The sequence below is a fragment of the Dipodomys merriami genome, unplaced genomic scaffold, assembly GCF_024711535.1.
Source record: "Dipodomys merriami isolate MVZ:Mamm:240054 unplaced genomic scaffold, mDipMer1.0.p SCAF_1, whole genome shotgun sequence".
Classification (NCBI taxonomy): Eukaryota; Metazoa; Chordata; class Mammalia; order Rodentia; family Heteromyidae; genus Dipodomys; species Dipodomys merriami.
The window spans coordinates 128,848,793-128,869,565 of NW_027202270.1; the positions used below are offsets into that span (position 1 = coordinate 128,848,793).

Genomic DNA, 20,773 nt, shown 5'->3' on the forward strand with positions numbered 1-20,773 from the left:
CTTACCCTGTAGTGTCTGAAAAGAAAAACAAAAGTGTTTATTACTTACCCCAAGTAAATGAACGAAAAAAAGAACAGCAACAACAGAGATGAAACAATCAGCCAGGCATGGATGACCTAGAAATGAAAGCATTTCAATATCATTCAAAGATCCCATAGTTCTTTTTTTTTTTTTTTTAATCCACCATATTTTTTATTTGATCCTTTTTTTTTTGGGGGGGGGGTCCGGTCGTGAGGCCTAAATTCTGGGCCTGGGCACTGTCCCTCAGATCTTCAGCTCAAGGCTAGTGCTCTACTGCTTGAGACACAGCGCCACTTCAAGCTTTTTTCTTTTTGCTTATGTGGTGGGGAGGAATCGAACCCAGGGCCTCATGCATGCAACGCAAGCAAAAGATCCCATAGTTCTTTAAATAGTGGGCATTTCTTATTTCAAAAACAGCAACTGCTAGTTGCCAGTGGCTCATGCCTATAATCCTACCTACTCAGGAGGCTGAGTTCTGAGGATTACAGTTTGAAGCCAATAAACGCTGTTATATCTCTGAGACTCTTATCTCCAATTAATTACCAAAAAAACTGAAGTAGAGTTCAAGTAGTAGAACACTAGCCTTGAGTCTAAAAGCTCAGAGACAGTGCCCAGGACCTGAGTTCAAGCCCCCAAACAAGCATTCTTACATGGATGGGGGGATGTGCCAAAGACTAAAAGCAGGTTCTGTTGCATGCTAAGAAAGCACTCTACTATTGAGTTATACCCCCTACCCATATTTTGCTTTTTTTTTCTTGTCAGTTATGGGGCCTGAATTCTGGGCCTGGGGGCTGTCCCTCAGCTCTTCAGCTCAAGGCTAGTGCTTTACCACTTTGAGCTAAAGTGCCATTTCCTGTTTTCTGGTGGTTTACTCAAGATAAGAGTCTCATGGACTTTCCTGCCCAGGCTAGCTTTGAACCAATCTCAACCTCCTGAGTAGTTAAGATTAGAGGCGTGAGCCACCCGCACCTGGCATATTTTGCTTTTGTGTGTGCGTGTGCCAGTCCTGGAGTTTGAACTCCTGACTTGGGTACTGTCCCTGAGCTTTTATGTTCAGGGATTACACTCTAACATTTGAGCCATTAGCTCCACCATTTTTTGAAGCTTATTTGGAGGTAAGTCTCATGGACTTTCCTGCCTGGCCCAGTTTTGAACCATGATCCTCAGATCTCAGTTTCCAGAGCACTTAGGATTTATAGGGATGCGCCACCAGCACCTAGCTTAGATATACTTTTTTGGGGGGTTGGTCCTGGGGCTTGAACTCAGATCTCAACCTCCTGAGTAGCTAGGAATACAGGCGTGAGCCATGGGCACCCAAGCTTAGATGTATTTTTTAAAAATAAAAATATACATTCTTAAAATAAATTACTAAAGGGCTGGGAAGGTGGCTCCGTGGTAGAGCGCTTGCCTTGCATGCATGAGGCCCTGGGTTCGATTCCTCAGCACCATATAAGAAAAAAGAAAAAAGCCGGAAGTGGCGCTGTGGCTCAAGTGGTAGAGCACTAGCCTTGAGCTGAATGGCTGAGGGATAGTGCCCAGGCCGAGTTCAGGCCCCACGACCAGACCCCCCAAAAAAAATTATTAAGAGAACTTAGAGGTGACACTTAAACTTTAAATTAGCAATATTTGGGGGCTGGGAATGTGGCTTAGTGGTAGAGTGCTTGCCTAGCATGCATGAAGCCCTGGGTTCAATTCCTCAGTACCACATATTCATAAAAGGCCAGAAGTGATACTGTTGCTCAAGTGGTAGAGTGCTAGCCTTGAGAGCAAAAGAAGTTCAGAGACAGTGCTCAGGCCCTGAGGAGTTCAAGCCCCAGGACTGGCAAAAAAAAAAAAAAAAAAAGAGCAATATTTTCAATAAAGGAATTTTATAGTATTTCTGTAAGAAATAAGAATATGTTTTCCAGTTATGATGATGATTAAGTAATACCCTACCTTTTCTAGGAAATATGGTGATACACAGACTCTTCTTATCTAGCAAATCCCTAGTTAGCTTCCCTGTGCTAAAGTTGAGAAACAGAGAGCCCTGTTTCAGTACCCAACAATAAGGACTTCTCTATCCCCAGAAATCAGATGAAGTTAATAAGTTCTAGTTCTATCTGTAATAAATGATGTGAAATAATTAAGGAACTTTTTAGTTTCTACCTTTGTATGGTTTGTTGTTTTAAGCTTCTTGCACTCCTTGTAGACACTGCACAATCAAACACTGCTATGAGAAATCCTCAGGGTTTATTACCAAGCAGGTCCTGGCAAGCTTCTTAATCTCTGGCTCAAAAGCTGCTGGTACTTTATACTGCAAGTCAATGTCAACAACTTTTTTCTATATAACTAGTTATGCTTGCTAAGACTTGAACATTAAAATACAAAACAATCAAATGAACAGTTATGGAAGTCTGGCTGGATACATTTTAGACTATTTCAAATTTGCCCTAACTAAAAGGTACATAGGGATAGATCCAAAATATATTAAGATAAGTTCTAGATATGATGGAGTAGGCACATTTCACTGTCTCTCTACCGAATGTAGTTACAAAACCAGGCTGGAGGCACAGACATGAAGGCATGCTGCAGCTGGCTGAAAACATTGCAAAGAAAGGCAGGAGGGCTGGGAAGCTGCAAGTGCTACCACATGAAAATGAGTTCACCACACAGCTCCCTCCATTCCATCCTTCTCCACCAGAGAGGTCATTAGCAAGACAAAGACACTCTAGAAGTCTGGTTCTGGTCTCAGAGGCAGAAATGGGTTTCCTAATACCAACAGAGCTGTGGACAGACTGGCCCCACAAATACTGTTCTCTCAGGCCCAAGCCCAGACCCAAACAATTCTGGATGGCAGCAATGAAGCTGAGCAGGAGACTAACATTCAGGGAAAGAGGAACTTTCCTCTATGGTCAGAGGAGCACAGCCCCCCCCCCCCCTCCCTCCCCCCCCCCCCAGAGTGGCACATATGGCCCTTGATTTATTTCACTCTCGGACCTCCCACTAGGAAAAGCCCAGCTTTCTGCATGGAGGAATGGAATAAAGAAGCCTGTAGAGCCAAGTGCCAGTGGCTAACTGTAATCCTAGTTATTTATTCAAGAGCCTGAGATCTGAGGATCATGGTTCCAGCCTGGGCAGGACAGTCTGTGAAACTCTTATCTCCACTAAACTACCAATAAAGCTGGAAGCAGAGCTGTGCCCACTAGCCTTGAGCGAGAACAACCACCTTTTAAAGTTATTCATGAGCCTGTGGGTCCATCTGAAGGTGTGCATGCAAAGATATAAATATGTCTCTCAGACCAGTCAGGCTCTGGTAATGGAATTTCAAGTAGATCATTACCTACAACCTACACTGGTGACTGGGCAGCACACATGTAGGCTAGAGAAACAATGTAAAGATTTAGAAAACTGAACTGGCATTGTAACTACAATAAAGAGCACTGAGTGAAACTTGTGGCCTTACTCAACCACATCAACTGCCAACAAAACAAAAAATAATGTTTTCCTTGTGGTTTAAACAGAGCTTGCAACGTAATATTAAAATACCCAATATACAATATAAATTACTTGGCATACCGTATCAAGGGAAAAAAAGTCAATTTGAGTGAAAAAAAAAAGACAACAGGAATGCCAAGGTGACACAGACATTGATGTTCTACATCTTTTCATTCTTGTTTCTTTTCTTTTTTTGTGTGTGTGGCAGGACTGGGGTTTAAACTGAGAACCTTGTGTTCTCACTTGCTTTGGCATTTTTTGCTCACAGCTGGCACTCTACCAGTTGAGATACACCTCTACTTCCAGTTTTCCTGGTTAATTAGAGGAAAGAAACTCCTGGTTTTGTCTGCCTGGACTGGCTCCAAACCTAAATCCTCAGCTCTCATCCTCCTAAGTAGCTATGAGTAGCTGCTGCCTGGCTTCTAAGTCTGTTCTTTTCTTTGTCAGTATCGGAGTTTGAACTCAGGGATCTATGCTTGCTAAACAGATATTCTACCACTTGAGCTACTTCACCAGTCTGTTTTGTGAAGGTTATTTTTAAGACTGGGTCTTGCTCTGTGCTGAGGCTGATCTGAGCTATGATCATCCTACCTGTGCTTCACTTTGTTGCTAGGATGACAGGCATGTACCACTGTTTCCAGCCATAAAGCGTTTATGCCTGAACTGGCCTTGAACTGTGATCCACCAATCTCCATCTTGCAAGTAGCTAGGATTATAAACTTGGGCCACCACACCCAGATCAAATCTTTAAAATGGATACTGGATTATAAAAATGCCTGGATTATAGAAAAGCTGGGTGCTGGTGGCTCATGCCTGTAATCCTAGCTACTCAGGAGGCTGAGATCTGAGGATCATGGTTCAAAGCCAGCCTGGGAAGGAAAGCCTGTGAGACTCTTATCTCCAATTCAACACCAGAAAACTGGAAGTGGCACCGTGGCTCAAGTGGTAAAGTACTAGCCTTGAGCGGAAGAGCTGAGGGACAGCGCCCAGGCCTAGAGTTCAAGCCCCACAACCGACAAAAAATAAAATAAAATAAAATAACAGGCAGGTGTGGTAGCATACACTTGTAATCCTAGCATGTGGGGGTGAGCAGGAGGATCATAAGCCTGAGGCCAGTCTTGACTACATAGACTCTATTTAAAAAGAGAGAGAGAGAGAGAGAGAGAGAGAGAGAGAGAGAGAGAGAGAGAGAGAGAGAGAGAGAGAGAGAGAGAAACAACAAAACTCCCTGGATAGGCTCAGAAATGGTATGTAAATGACAAGGAAAAAGTGTGAAAGAAACAACAGTGAGAAAGAAAAGGAAATGAATACACACAAAACACATACTTATAATTCTAGCTACTCAGGAGGCCAAGATCTGAGAATCACAGTTCAAAGTCAGCCTGGGCAGGAAAGTCCATGAGACTCCAATTAGCCACCAGAAAACAGGAAGTGGCACTGTGGCACAAAGTAGTAGAGTGCTAGCCTTGAGTGCAAAAGTTTAGGGGCAGCACCCAGGCTCCACAACCAGAAAAAAAAAAATAATAGAAGGAACAGTATCAAAATCACCTGAGATGGAAAGAAAAGTCAAAATAATGGAGATAGACAGGAGGTACCTATCTATAGAAAACCATAGTTTAATATACTTCTTCTTGAAAGGTTTAGTAGATACAAATAAAATTCAAATGAGAAGTGCTATTAATAAGCCATTAACAGTGACTGCATGTGAGAATACAGTTGCATTGGTGAGAGTACAGTTTAACAGTGACTATATCCTACTCTTATCAAAGAGTAAGACCCCTGAGTTTGTTTTTGTGGTGTTTGAAAGGGAAAAGGCAAAGCTGAGGCAGTGAGCTAAGAAATCAAGCTGTGGAAATCATGTAGAAAGAACAGGCTCTGAACTGAACAGGAGGAATAAGCAAAAATTGCAGATTAACTAGCTATGGGGATTATAGAAGATAACCCATGATAATGATTGCCAAATTAAAAGCTACAAGGCCTTAGCACAGCAGACCACAGGATAATAGGATGGTAGCAAATGCAATTATATTTCTGTGCTAGAAGATATCTGAGAAGAACTCATATATACCAAGAAACAACAACAACAATGAGCCTATAAAGCAGAGATTCTGGGCTAAAAATACTGAATTAAAAGTGGCATTTTAGGATACAATCTTAAGTAATGAGATAAAATATAATTTTTTTGGGGGGGGGTCCGGTCATGGGGCCTGAACTCTGGGCCTGGGCGCTCTCCCTCAGCTATTCAGTTCAAGGCTAGCACTCTACCACTTGAGCCACAGTGCCACTTCCAGCTTTTTTCTTTTTGCTTATGCGGTGCTGAGGAATCGAACCCAGGGCCTCATGCATGCAAGGCAAGCGCTCTACCACTGAGCCACCTTCCTAGCCCCTAAAATGTAATTTTTTTGGGGGGAGTCCGGTCGTGGGGCCTGAACTCTGGGCCTGGGCACTGTCCCTCAGCTCTTCAGCTCAAGGCTAGCACTCTACCACTTGAGCCACAGCAGCACCTCCGGCTTTTTTTTTTTTTGCTTATGTAGTGCTGAGGAATCGAACCCAGGGCCTCGAGCATGCAAGGCAAGCGCTCTACCACTGAGCCACCTTCCCAGCCCCCTAAAATATAATTTTTAAGAAGCAATGAGATGTAAAAGTATAAGGTCTGGGCCTGAGGACTGGTGAGCTTTAGGAGAAACTGCAAAGGCCTGAGGGAGAAAAGCAAGTCAATCAGCAGAGGATGACCAATACACCAACATAGTCAAGTTCCAAGTTGGACAGATACGACTAAGGAAATACTGGGAACACACATGAGCTGTTTCCACTGAGGCCCAAAAAGAGAAAGCGCATTTCAGAGAACTGAAAAATGAATTCAAGCTGGACACTGGTGGCTCACACTTGTATTCCTAGCTATTCAGAAAGCTAAGATCTGAGGATCATGGTTCAAAGCCAGCCCGGGCAGGAAAGTCTGTGAGACTCATCTCCAATAAACCACTCAGAAAACTGGAAGTGACGCTGTGGCTCAAGTGGTAGAGTGCTAGCTTTGAGCTAAAGAGATAAGGGACAGTGTTCAGGCCCAGAGTTCAAGCCCCACAAAGGACAAAAAAAAAAAAAAAAAAAAAAAGAATTTGAGAAGAATTCTAAGAAATGGATGTGTGTCCATCCAGACCAGACTCTGGGCTCAAGTCCCCATACTGACCCACTGGTTTCTGACCTATACCAACTATATAACCATTGCCTTTGCCTTTGCCCTTGCTCTACTTATAGAACTAGGATAGCAGCAGGACATAAAGCTAGTAAGAAAATTAAATGAGGTCAGGCACTGTACCTCACACCTGTTCATTCCAGCTACTCAGGAGGTAGAGACCAGGAGGTCATATCTCAAAGCTAGCCCAAACAAAAAATTAGTGAGACTTCTATCAGTGAGGTTGCCACAAGTACAGGAGGAGGAGCTAGTCTTAGGTTAGCCCTGGGAACCTCAGAATATGACCTAAAGGAAAAAGAGCTAGAGGGGAGGGGTGAAGTGGCTAGCACCATAATCCTAGCTACCAGGAAAGCTGAGATTGGGAGGATCAAGGTTCTAGTTCTTCTCACACAAAATACTTTGCAAGACTCCACCTAAACAGAAAAAGATGCTGGTACATTCCAGTCACCCCAGCTATTGTAGGAAGCATAAAATAGAGGAGGATCATGGTCCAGATGTAGGTTCCAGACAAAAACTGAGATCCTGTCTGAAAATAACCAGTACAAAAAATGGGCTAGGGGCATGGCTCAGCAGTAGTCAGCCTGCTTAGCAAGTACAAGACTCTGAATTCAAATTCTAATATATACATATAAAGAAAGAGAAAGAAATGGGTATGGTGAGGCTTGAGTAATACAGTGCTATTCTAGCATCCACAAGGCCAAGTTCAAACTCTAATACTAGGGGGAAAAAATAAAAACAAAAAAAACACACTATATCCTTTTTTTTTTGGGGGGGGGGTCCAGTCGTGGGGCCTGAACTCTGGTCCTGGGCACTGTCCCTCAGCTCTTCAGCTCAAGGCTAGCACTCTGCCACTTGAGCCACAGCGCCACTTTGACTTTTTTCTTTTTGCTTATGGGGTGCTGAGGAATCAAACCCAGGGCCTCATGCATGCAAGGCAAGTGCTCTACCACTGAGCCACCTTCCCAGCCCCACCATACTATATTCTATAAAGCAAGGCAGATATAGTTTTTGCTACTATAATGTCCTCTACATGTTCCTGCATAAGGCTAGAAAAACTCAATAATGGTTAAAGCAGAAAAATTCTTTGAGAGGTAGCTGAGAGATAGTACTTTCTCTTTCTCCAGTAGTAATGCAAAGATAGTAATTTCCTAAGATTACTAAAAAGATCTCAGGTAACATAACCCTGAGTCCATAGCTCCATCTATCTAGTTATACTGGTATTTTTTAAAAAAGAAAAGCAGAAACTCTGGAAGTAAATTCTAGATTATAAGAAAGAAAAACAAAAGGTAGACTTGTATTTACTAAAAAAATGTGAAAAAGAAACAAACAAACAAAAAAAGGCCTATGATCTAGATAAAAAGCCACTAATAAAGCAGAGGAATTAAACTAACAGGTAAACCTGTTAGTGATGGAAAGGAAAAAGAAAGCTTCATAGCTTGGCACTGGGGGCTCATACCTGTAATCCTAGCTACTCAGGTGGCTGAGAACTGAGGATCACTGTCCACCTTGGGCAGGAAAGTCTGTGAGACTCTTACCTCCAAAAAAGCCAATAGTGGAACTGTGGCTCAAGTGGTAAAGTGTTAAGTTTGAGCATAAAGGCTTAGGGAAAGTTCCCAAACCCTGAGTTCAAGTCTGGAGATTGACACAATAATATACACACAGTGAAACACTCTCTTACCCAGACAAAATCTTCCTGAGTACCACAATATAGACCTTTTGTCTTCAATGGTCACCATGTAATAATGTCAGACTACAGATGGTCTGCACTTGAGTCACAACTTCACCCATTCAAAGGTTTAACAAGCAAGGCTAATCACTATAATTTTAAAATTTTTGAGAATTTAAAAGGTATATGGATCAGTTAAGTGCAAATTAAGACATTTTGTTTACCTATAAAATTGGTATAATTAGGGGCTGGGAAGGTGGCTCAGTGGTAGAGTGCTTGCCTTGCATGCATGAGGCCCTGGGTTCGATTCCTAAGTACCACATAAGCAAAAAGAAAAAAGCCAGAAGTGGTGCTGTGGCTCAAGTGGTAGAGCGCTAGCCTTGAGCTGAAGAGCTGAGGGACAGCGCCCAGGCCCAGAGTTCAGAGTTCAGGCCCCACAACTGGACCCAAAAACAAAAAAACAACAACAAAAAAAATAAAATTGGTATAGTTCTTTAAAAAATTCAGCATTGGATGGGAATGTGGCTTAGTGGTTTGCCTAGCATGCATGAAGCCCTGGGTTCAATTCCTCAGAACCACATAAACAGAAAAAGTCATACGTGGTGCTGTGGCTCAAGTGTTAGAGTGCTAGGCTTGAGCAAAAGAAGCTCAAGGACAATGTTCAAGCTCCAGAACTGGCAAAATAAATAAATAAATAGATAAATAAATAAATAAAATTTAATGCTGATAAATTATGTCAAGAAAGACATCACTACTAGTGTGAAATACTAAGAGTAAAAATTTGCCTCCAAAATTCCAAGTCCAGATTATTACCAGGAAGTAACTACAAGTTTTTATATAACCAGTTGCTGGTGGCTCATGCATGTAATCCTAGCTATTTAGGAGGCTGAGATTTGAGGATTGTGGTTCAAATCTAGCCTGGGCAATTAATCAATTAACTACCAGAGAACTGGAAGTGGTCCTATGGCTCAATGGTAGAATGCTAGACTTGAGCTGAAGAGCTGAGGGACAGCACCCAGACCCAGAGTTCAAGCCCCACAACTAAAAAAAAAAAAAAAAAAAAAAAAAAAAGACAACCGATTTTTATAATACTGAGTATAAACAACACTAGAGAAATCAGAAGACACTATATTATATTAATCGAGTTAAACATTAGATAGCCATAGAAACATTTTCTAAGGCTTTTTAACATGGAAAACTGCTTATGCCAAAGTAAAAGAAAGGATATATGTGATTATACATAATAACCATGTTAAAAATATGCAGAAAAATACTAGAAGCAAACAGATTAGATGCTAATATTTGGGCATTAGCACATATGAATGGCATTATTTCAGAATGACCTTAAAGATTATTACTGGTAGTGCTAAGAAAGGGATATGATGTGTGAATGGAGGTGATCAATTCAGAAGCAAGGTATGGGCAGTCTCCAATGAGGTTAACACCAGCATCTGACATGGCTTTTTGAGGACAATTATATCCTAGAGTGCTACTTGTAAATGAGGAGATGCATAAAATATGTAAGCATCCCTTTTTGAATGTTCTAAATATGCTATAGATTGAAATATTAAAACCACTTAGATCACATTACCTGAAAGTATTATTTTTGCCTTTCCACATTTTTTAAATTTTCTATAAATGAGGAGGAAGATAACCAAAAACTAACTTAGGTCTAAAATACAAGACTTTTCCTTTACTAGACCAAGTAAGGTATCCAACAAGAAAATCCAGTCATAAAGAACAAAACAGAATGCAAAGCTGGGTCTCATGCTTACCTTATAGCACCTGTATTTATAAAGAACCACCAGGAGGATAGTCATGACAACGATGACACTGATCATGATGGCAGCATTCAGAATCGAGTGCAGGGCTCTCTGGCCCACCGTCTCAGTGTCTTCTGTGAATGGGGTATAGATTCTACAAAAAAAAAACAGGAAAGTCTAGCTAAGTGTTAATGGAAATCCTAAACCACAGACTCCCTCTAACACTACAGTTTGTGGTTTGTAGTTAATATTTCAATTGTTTCAGTGCAAAAGAAAGTATCTAGGCTTCCGAGATGAACTTACATGTGAACTAGGCAGTGGCTCCATCTAGTGGAGACTTTCTAGTCAAAAGATTACCTCATGGGGCTGGGAAGGTGGCTCAGTGGTAGAGGGCTTATCTTGCATGCTTGAAGCCCTGGGTTTGATTCCTCAGCACCACATAAGCAAAAAGAAAAAAGCCGGAAGTTGCACTGTGGCTCAAGTGGTAGAGTGCTTGCCTTAAGCTGAAGAGCTGAGGGACAGCACCCAGGCCCAGAGTTCAGGCCCCACGACTGGACCCCCCCCAAAAAAAAATGTATTAAAAAAAGAAGTCATTCATTCTTTCCTATTCAAATCCTTCCTGATGTATGAATGTAGGCTGGCTGCAGTCTGCTCCCTGAAATCAGCTAGAGGAATAAGTCAAAGCAAAAAATAAAGAGCCCCCCCCTCAAAAAAATAAAGAGCCCAGGCAGGTCCTTGACTAATGATGAAGCTGCTATACCAATCTTCACTGCCAATTTCTTTTTTGCTGGTGCAGTCCAAGGGATTGAACTCAGGGCTTGGGTGCTGCCCTTCAACATTTTTGTTCTAGGCTAGCACTCTACCATTGAGCCATAACGCCATTTCCAGCTTTTCTGGTGCTTAATTTGAGATAAAAGAGTCTCACAGACTTTCCCACCTGGGCTGACTTCAATCCTTGAGCCTTATAGATCTCAGCCTCCTGAGTAGCTAGGAGTTAAGCATGAGTCATGAGTGCCTGGATTGACTGCCTACTTCGATACTCCTCTATGGAACTGTTTGTTGTTGTTGGTCATGGGACTTGAACTCAGGACCTGGGCCCTGTCCCTGAGCTCTTTTTGCTCAAGCCTAGCACTCTACCACGTTGAGGCACAGTACCAATTCCAGTTTTCTTGTGGTTAATTGGAGATAAGAGTCTAGTAGACTTTCCTGCCAGGGATGGCTCAATCCTCAGATCTCAGCCTCCTGAGTAACTAGTATTACAGGTATGAGCCACCAACACCCAGCTCTCTATGGGATTTCAAATGATTTTTTTTTTTTTTGTCGGTCATGGGGCTTGAACTCTGGGCCTGGGCATTGTCCCTCAGCTCTTCAGCTCAAGGAGAGCGCTCTACCACTTGAGCTACAGCGCCACTTCCGGTTTTCTGGTGGTTTATTGGAGATAGGAGTCTCACTGTCTTTCTTGCCCAGGCTGGCTTTGAACCGCAATCCTCAGATCTCAGCCTCCTGAGGAGCTAGGATTACAGGCGTGAGCCACCAGCGCCCAGCTTTCAAATGATTTTTTACCACCTGATGTTCTGTGACAGGGTCAATGAGCTTTCTTTCTTTCCTTTTTTTTTTTGTTGGTTGTGGAGCCTGAACTCTGGGCCTGGATATTGTGCCTCAGCTCTTCAGCTCAAGGCTAGCACTCTACCACTTGAGCCACAGTGCCACTTCTGGCTTTCTCTGCTTATGTGGTGCTGAGGAATCGAAGCCAGGGCCTCATGCATGCAAGGCACCTTCCCAGCCTGGCACATTCTTTTTTTAAAAGTTCCTTGTATAACACATCAGCCATAGAACTCATAGCCATGGGGCTGGGAAGGTGGCTCAGCAGTCCCATAGAGTTCTTGGCTCTATGGTTTCTGACTCCTAACTCTATTTATGTCTTAGCCATACTCCCAAAAGGCTAAAACCACTGGGCACCAGTGGCTCATGCCTGTAGTCCTGGCTACTCAGGAGGCTGAGATCTGAGGATCTCAGTTCAAAGCCAGCCCAGCAGGAAAATCTGTGAGACTTTTTTTTTTTGGGTCCGGTCGTGGGGCCTGAACTCTGGGCCTGGGTGCTGTCCCTCAGATCTTCAGCTCAAGGCTAGCACTCTACCACTTGAGCCACAGCGCCACTTCCGGCTTTTTTCTTTTTGCTTATGTGGTGCTGAGGAATCGAATCCAGGGCCTCAGGCATGCAAAGCAAGTGCTCTACCACTGAGCCACCTTCCCAGCCCCATCTGTGAGACTCTTATCTCCAATTAACCAACAGAAATCTGGAAGTGGTGCTGTGGCTCAAGTGGTAGAGCGCTCGCGTTGAGCTGAAGAGCTGAGGGACAGCGCCCAGGCCCAGAGTTCAAGCCCCATGACCAACAAAAAAAGAAAAAGAAAGAAAAAAAATGATAGCTCCAATGGCTTTAGAGAAGAAAAGATCACATTTTTCCATTCCGAATGAATCCAGCCCTATTTAATGACCCCATCCAGACATCAATTCCGTGATGTTCATTTTTGCTACTTCATGCATCCTGTCCACTGCTTTCAGTCATCAGAAAAGATGGACTCATTCCTGCTCCTTTAGGGCTGAGGACCTCAAGGTGATGGCAACATGCTATAAAGAAAAGCTACTAGCCTTGACAGTAACAAAACACACAAAAAACAATCTTACGTACAGCTGTCCATCTTTCCGGGTATAAAAGCTGACTGACTTGATAGTAGCCACAACCACCACCATGCAGAGAGTCACGGGGACAAAGAGCATGATGACATGTTTGGCTCCATATTTCAATGTCAACTCCTCATCTTCTTCTTCATCTTGTTCCAGCACCTGCTGTGAGTTACTCTGAGGTTGACCATTAGATACTGGCTCAGGGTTGCCAAGTCTCCGCCTGTCACTGTGCTCCTGCCGTTCGCGACTGTCATTCTAAAACCACAAGGAAAACTTTGTCAGTAAAACACACCTTAGCAGAATACGTAACAATTAGACCCGTGATTAACAGCCGTGCATGGTCACCACTGGAGTTTTAAAAACTTAAGGCAAGAAAGAACCAATTTATAGGCAGTGGCAAAAGCCTAAGTTATTAACCATTGTTCTCTGAGGGCACCCAGGTCCTCCCTCTTACCATGGTCTTGTCTCACCTCACTCTCCCCTTCCATTTTGCAGCTAAAATAACTAAACTTCTCCTTGGAGGTCTGGCTGAAATATGGACACCTGCATTAAGCTTTTCTGATTTGCTACAGCTGCAAGCTAAATGATCTCACTGTTTTAATTCATGAGCACTTACTACTGAAAGTTTCATACCAGCTATGTAAAAACTTTTATTAGTAGTAAGACTCTGAAATCTATGTGGTAATATTCAAGGTATCTTTCTGCATTGTTTCTTATAATTGCATGGAAACAACTGCTTAAAATAAAATAAAAATTATTCAACTGAAAAAACTCTCCTAACTCTTCTTTCTTTCTTTTTTTTTTTTGGGGGTCCGGTCGTGGGGCCTGAACTCTGGGCCTGGGCACTGTCCCTCAGCTCTTCAGCTCAAGGCTAGCACTCTACCACTTGAGCCACAGCGCCACTTCCAGCTTTTTTCTTTTTGCTTATGTGGTGCTGAGCAATCAAACCCAGGGCTTCATGCATGCAAGGCAAGCGCTCTACCACTGAGCCACCTTCCCAGCTCTCTCCTAACTCTTCTAAAGAGCAGCTGGGTCTTACGCAATTCTGATGGTTATGCTGGGCAAGAGCAAGGGAACAATAAACAATCAATGAATGACTGATTCTACTTTCCTCATACCCTTAATGTGTGCTTATCTTAGGTTTATTCTCCCCTCTCCCACCTCTCTCTCCTTCTCCCCTTCCCTCCTTCTCTCCCTTCTCTCTCTCCAATTTTCTTTGTGACAGTCCTGGAGCTTGAATTCAGGGTTTGGGCTGTCCCTGAGCTTCTTTTGCTCAAGGCTACTGCTCATACCACTTGAGCCACAACACCTGGCTCTCTCTTTTTTTGTATTTCTTTTTTTTTTTGGTCGGTCGTGGGGCCTGAGCTCTGGACCTGAGCACTATCCCTCAGCTCTTCAGCTCAAGGCTAGTGCTCTACCACTTGAGCTACAATGCCACTTCCAGCTTTTTTCTGCTTATGTGGTGCTGAGGTATCGAACCCAGGGCCTCATGCATGCAAGGCAAGCACTCTACCACTGAGCCACCTTCCCAGCCCTCTCTCTTCTTTTAATGTGTGTGTGTCTGAAGATTGAACTCAGGGCCTTGTACATGCCAGGCAAGTGCTCTTCCACGGAGCTAAATACTCCTGTTCCTGGGTTTATTTTGTCATAGTCTTTAAGCTCAACTTCGCCTTTAGAATCACTGTTCATGTCTTAAAACTGTTTTTGTGGGCTGGGAATGTGGCTTAGTGGTGGAGTGCTTGCCTAGCATGCATTCCCTGGGTTTGATTCCTCAGTACCACATAAACAGAAAAAGCCAAGAGCGCTTGCCTTGAGCTGAAGGACAACACCCAGGCCCAGAGTTCAGGACCTACAACCGACCAAAAAAAAAAAAAAGACCAGAAAAAGCCAGAAGTGGTATTGTGGCTCAAGAGTGCTAGCCTTGAGCAGAAAATCTTGAACTCTGAGTTCAAGTTCCATGACCGACAAAAAAAACCCCAAACTGTTTTTGTAAAGGGTAAAAAGAGCAACAACAACAACAACAACAATAATAATAATAAACCGGTAGGTGACAGGAGAAAAGAAACCAACCTCAAGTACTCTGCTTTCTCACAGATAGGAGAATAAGAGATAAACATAGACTAATAGTCATGGCTGCTGGTTAAGATGAAATTGGCTTGAAGATGGAGAACAAGTCACTCCTTTATCTCATCATTGACTCCACTGGATAACTACTACTTTTCTTTTTTGCCTGTCATGGGTCCTGAACTGTCCCTCACTCTTCAGCTCAAGGCTAGTGCTCTACCACTTGAGCCACAGCACCACTTCCAGTTTTCTGCTTATGTGGTGCTGTAGAATCAAACTCAGGGCCTCATGCATGCAAGGCAAACACTCTACCACTGAGCCACCTCCTCAGCCCTTACTTTTTTTTTTTTTTCTGTCAGTCATGGGTCTTAAAATCTGGGCCTGGGTGCTGTCCCTCAGCTCTTCAGCTCAAGGCTAGCACTCTACCACTTAAGCCACAGTGTCACTTCCAGTTTTCTGGTGGTTTATTGGAGATAAGAGTCCCGCGGACTTTCCTGCCCGGGCTGGCTTTGAACCTGGCTTTGAACCATGATCCTCAGATCTCAGCCTCCTGAGTAGCTAGGATTAGAGGCGTGAGTCACTGGTGCTCAGATTAACTACTACTTTAAGTGTTACCATTGCTCATTAAAAATACATTCCAAAGCTGGGCACTGATGGCTCATGCCTGTAATTCTATCTACTCAGGAGGCTGAGATCTGACAATCAGAGTCCAAAGCCAGCCCAGGCAAAAAGTCCCTGAGATGCCGGGTACTGGTGGCTCATGCCTGTAATCCTAGCTACTCAGGAGGCTGAGATCTGAGGATCGAGGTTCAAAGCCAGCCCGGGCAGGAAACTCCATGAGACTCTTATCTCCAATAAACCACCATAAAACCGGAAGTGGCGTTGTGGCTCAAGTGGTAGGGCGCTCGCCTTGAGCTGAAGAGCTGGGGGATAGCACCCAAGCCCAGAGTACAAGCCCCATGACAAAAAAAAAAAAAAGTCCCTGAGATTCTTATCTCCAATTAACCACAAGAAAACTGAAGTGGTGATGTGGCTCAAAGTGGCAGAACACTAGCTTTGAGCAAAAAAGCTCAGGGACAGTACCTAGGTCCTGAGTTCAAGCCCCATGACCAACCAAAAAAAATTCCACATTTAATTATTGGTGTAAAATGACTGTAGCAGGGACTGTGATGTATGCATTCCTTGTAATTCTCACAGTCAACCCATCACCACGGATTAGCAGGTGAGCAAGCAGCCACAGCTAATGGGCCACTCTGCCTTCAGATGTCACGTCTATACTAATTAATTCTAGCTACACAGAAGGCTAAGATCTGGGAATCCCCCTTTAAAGCCAGGGTGGGTAGACAAATTCTGTGAGACTCTCATCTCCAATTAGCTAGCAAAAACCAAGCAAGATCATGAGGCCAGATGTGAGGGAAGGAGTGATATTGACCAAAAAGAAATGTACTCTTTTTCTCATTTCTGTAACTATAACCCCTCTGTACACCATTTTTTAATAACAATAAAACATTTTTTAAAATCATGAGGCCCAGAAGTTCAAGACCCACACGTTCACATGTACACACACACACACACACACACACACATGCACATGCACACGTGCATGCGTGCTCACACACACAGAACCTGGGGAGAAATTAAGAAGTCTGACAGAGGGATGAGATTATTTACAATACAGTATAAGCATAGAGGAGATATAATCATGAAATTGCCTCTTGTATAACTAGTATAAGCTTAAAAAAAAAGGTTAGGGGTGTAACTAAGTAATAGTTCCCTATTATGTGTGAGGTCTTGGGCTCAAAAATAGATAGACACATAGACATGGACACAAGACAGACAGATACACACACACCCCTTAATAAGGCATGGGCTGGGCATGGCTTAAAGTAGAAGAGCACCTTCTTAGCAAGCAAAGTCCTGAGTTCAAACTTCAAAGTATTACTAAAACAAAAATAAAATTTCTAAGGCAGTTTTAAGAATAGGCTGTATACCTTGCTAAGCCAAGGATTTTAGACTTTGTTGTGTAGGCAAAAGAAAGTCATAGACTGTTAGGTTAAAGAAGTAATACAGAAGCAGAGAGCCAGTGGCTCACACCTGTAATCCTAGCTACTCAGGAGGCTGAGATCTGAGGATCACAGTTCAAAGCCAGCCCAGGCAAGGAAAGTCCATGAGACTCTTCTCTCCAATAAAACCACTAGAAAACCGCAAGTGGTGCTGTGGCTCAAGAGGTAGAGCGCTCGCCTTGAGCTGAAGAGCACAGGAATAGTGCCCAAGCCCAGAGTTCAAGCCCCACAACCCACCAAAAAAAAGAAAAAAAAAAAAAAAAGAAGTAGTGGTATAGTAATATAGCTGGGCACTAGTGGCTCACGCTTGTAATCCTAGCTATTCAGGAGGCTGAGATCTGAGGATGAGGTTCAAAGCCAGCCTGGGCAGGGAAGTCCATGGGATACATCTCCACTAAACCATCAGAAAACCAGAAATGGCACTGTGGCTCAAGTGGTAGAACGCTAGCCTTGAGCTGAAGAGCTGAGGAACAGTGCCCAGGCCTAGAGTTCAAGCTCCATGACCAACAACAACAACAACAACAAAAGTAATACAAGGTACAAGTGGAACGATGGAGACTCCCCGCCCCACTCCCCCGATGCCCAACAAGTACAGAATGAAGAACTGATAGTATTGAAAGGCAGGTAGCAAGAGACATGAAAGTCACCTCTCCTCCAAGTAGGGGTGTGCCCCCAATTCCAGGTAGAAGAGTTACTCATGACAGTAAATGATTTGCCAAACATCACCAACCAATGAGTAAGAAAATCAGAAGACTGACTCACCCAAGAATCCTTTGTGGGGTATTAAAGATGTTGAGCGAGGTAAGCCAAGAACGAAGAGACAAACGGTACATGGTCTCCCTGATAAGTGGATGCTAAATCCAAAATGTTAGGTGATACGACAAAACTAACAGGACTTAAGAAACTAAGAACTCCCACTCATCTGGTTGAACCACTACTAAATATCCCCACGCTGCTGATCACATATATGGTGTATAACATGTGAACACCATTATATGTTACAGACTATGATAGACAATTTGCTCCAGGAAAGTTAGAATGAACTTGTGACTTTAAATGAGCATCATTATGTAATCACTTAATCACAATAAAAAAAAAAAAACCTCGGGGAAGGGAGGGAGGGAGGGAGGGGTTGGTAGGGGGAAAACAATGGAGGGGGTAACAATGTTCAAGAGGAAGTGTACTCATTACCTCACTCATGTAACTGTAACCCTCTGTATAGTATCTTTACAATAAAAAAAAAAAAAGGGCTGGGAAGGTGGCTCAGTGGTAGAGTGCTTGCCTTGCATGCATGAGGCCCTGGGTTCGATTCCTCAGCACCACATAAGCAGAAAAAGCTGGAAGTGGCGCTGTGGCTCAAGTGGTAGAGCACTAGCCTTGAGCTGAAGAGCTGAGGGACAGAGCCCAGGCCCAGAGTTCAGGCTCCCCGACCGGACCCCCCCCCCAAAAAAAGACTAAAAAACAAAACAAAAAAATCACTGTTGATAAAAGATGATTGGCAATCTCAGTGTTGAAGGTGTGGCCACCTTGAAGCTGATGATTACAGAAGATGCCCCTCTACAAAGGCTACAAAGGAGGAAAAGAGACACTGGGCCCAGCAACTGTGGCTCCTGCTTGTCATCCTAGCTTCTCTGAGACCTGAAGATCACCATTTGAAGCCAGCCTGGGCAGAAAAGTCCAAGAAATTCTTACCTCCAGTTAATTATCCAAAAGCCAGAAGTGGAGTTGTAGCTCAAGTTAGTAGAGTGCTAACTTTGAGCACAAAAGCTCAGGGACAAAACTCAGGCTCAGAGTTCAAGTCCCAGGACTGGCAAAAAAAAAAAAAGACACTGGGTTGTCCATAAAACATTTTTGTGTTTACTCTGAAACTTCAGAGCTGCATATATACTTTGATGCAAAAAAGATTGTAGCTATGCATAGTGGTATACACCTGTGATCCTAGCACTCCAAAGGCTGAGGCAGGATTGTGAGTTGAAGGCTAACCTAGGTTATAGAGAAAGACCTTGTCTCAAAAATAAATAAGTAAATATTATATTGAAGAGTGAAAAAAAAGAAGTAAAACAATTAGATGTTTCAAAAGTAAGAGGAAAATACTTCAGGAGTGAAATAGACAGGGCTCCCCTTCAAGTTTCACGTGAACAATCAGGAGTAGTCCAGGGTGACTCTGGAGGTTTCTAGCACAAAGAACAAGGTAGATGGCACTGACAGAGCAAGGGAACACAAGAGGAAGCAGGCTGGAGAGAGGCATTTTATGTGAATGTGAAGTACCTGCACCAGGCAGGGAGGTCCAAAGGACACAAGCAACAAGAATGTCATGCTCAGGTCAAAGGACAAAAACTCAGGAAGAGAGTGCAGGTGGAAAAAAGGAGCAGTAAGACTTGGTGGTGATTAACGCAAATATTTGCAGAAGTGATAGGGTGACTAACCTCCAGGCATAAGCAGCAGGAGCTGAGAGAACAGCAAGACAGATTAAGAGCAGGATGGAATGAGAATGCCTACAGCACAGAAGCAAAAGAGGGGCATGGTCCAGAGATGATGTATACAGGCAGGAAAGGAAAGGGTTGAAAAGACACTGAACCTGTCAATAGCAAGTTCTATAATGATTTTTGGAGGGGGGGGCCTGACGCTTAAACTCAGAGAGTCTAGGTTCTATTCTTTAGTTTTTGTGCTCAAGGCTTGCACTTACTATTTAAGCCACAGCCTTCACTTCTGGCTTTTTGGTGGTTAATTGGTAATAAGAGTCTCACAGAACTTCCTGCCCCATTGGCTTTGAACCTGATCCTTACTTAGATCTCAACTTCCTGAGTAGCTAGGATTGTAGATGTCTGCCACAGGTACCCAGCTTCCCTAAGGATTTTTTTTTTAAATTTTGCTTTATTGTAAAGATGCTGTACAGAGGGGTTACAGTTACATGAGTAAGGTAATGAGTACATTTCTTGTCGAACACTGTTACCCTCTCCTTTTTTTTTTCCTACTTCCACTGGAAGTGGCACAGTGGCTCAAATGGTAGAGGGCTAGCCTTGAGCTGAAGAGCTGAGGGACAGTGCCCAGGCCGAGTTCAAACCACATGACCAGCAAAAAAAAAGAAAGAAAGAAAGAAAGAAAGAAAGAAAGAAAGAAAGAAAGAAAGAAAGAAAGAAAGAAAGAAATCGTACTGGACTGGGAAATGAATGGAAATTGGGAAGGTAAGGGCAATTATCCTTTGAAGACAAAAAAAAAATGGTGAGAACATGACTCCAACTCACAAGTTATTTTAGTGCTGTTAGAGACTTGGGCGTGCTTGTCAGGTCAAAGTAGAGAGGTGAGATTGGAAGTGACTGAATACATAAGACAAGAGGATGAAAAGCAATGGCACAGGTAAGAATAACAGGAGGAAGCAGAGAGAGAAAGGTGGCTCCCAAAGTCACTGGTGCCCTCTTCTGCAGTGTAAAAAAAGGCAGGAAGAGTTCCTAAACGTCACAGCGTCAATACTTGAGAACCCTAATCCTGTAAGAAATGGAAAGATTATGCTGACATATAAAAGATAAAAACATAAGCCCCACCCACCAAGGAAGAGAATTCCAAGTCACTCCAGTGGACAAAATCCGCAGGATAAAGGTACTTAGGAAGGCGAGGTCTGGAGGGCAGGAACATTGTGTGGCAGTAGGTGGAGGAGGAGAATTGAGAAAATTTACACTTCTGTTTTCCCGGAGAAGAAGGTGACTAAGTCATTGGTAAATCTGTCAGCATTCTGTTTAGCAATACAATTCTGAACAACTTAATGGGTGGATTAATACTTGTTAAGAATTAAAATGCAAGTAAACTAGGTGTCTTAACATAGCATTTGACAATTTAAACAAAGCCC

At 43.2% G+C, this 20,773-nt stretch overlaps 1 protein-coding gene across 6 annotated transcripts in view; it reads right to left on the reverse strand.

The window, feature by feature from the left end:
• The window catches only part of Psen1 (presenilin 1), a 58,773-nt gene that overhangs the window by 21,261 nt on the left and 16,739 nt on the right, over positions 1-20,773 (reverse strand). For all 6 annotated transcript variants that reach the window (XM_070030845.1, XM_070030799.1, XM_070030807.1 and 3 more), the window contains 3 exons: positions 12,807-13,057; positions 10,130-10,271; positions 49-116 (listed from right to left, as the gene is read on the reverse strand). In XM_070030845.1, the coding sequence (XP_069886946.1) occupies positions 49-116; positions 10,130-10,271; positions 12,807-13,057 (461 nt within the window). The remainder of the gene's footprint in view (positions 1-48; positions 117-10,129; positions 10,272-12,806; positions 13,058-20,773) is intronic.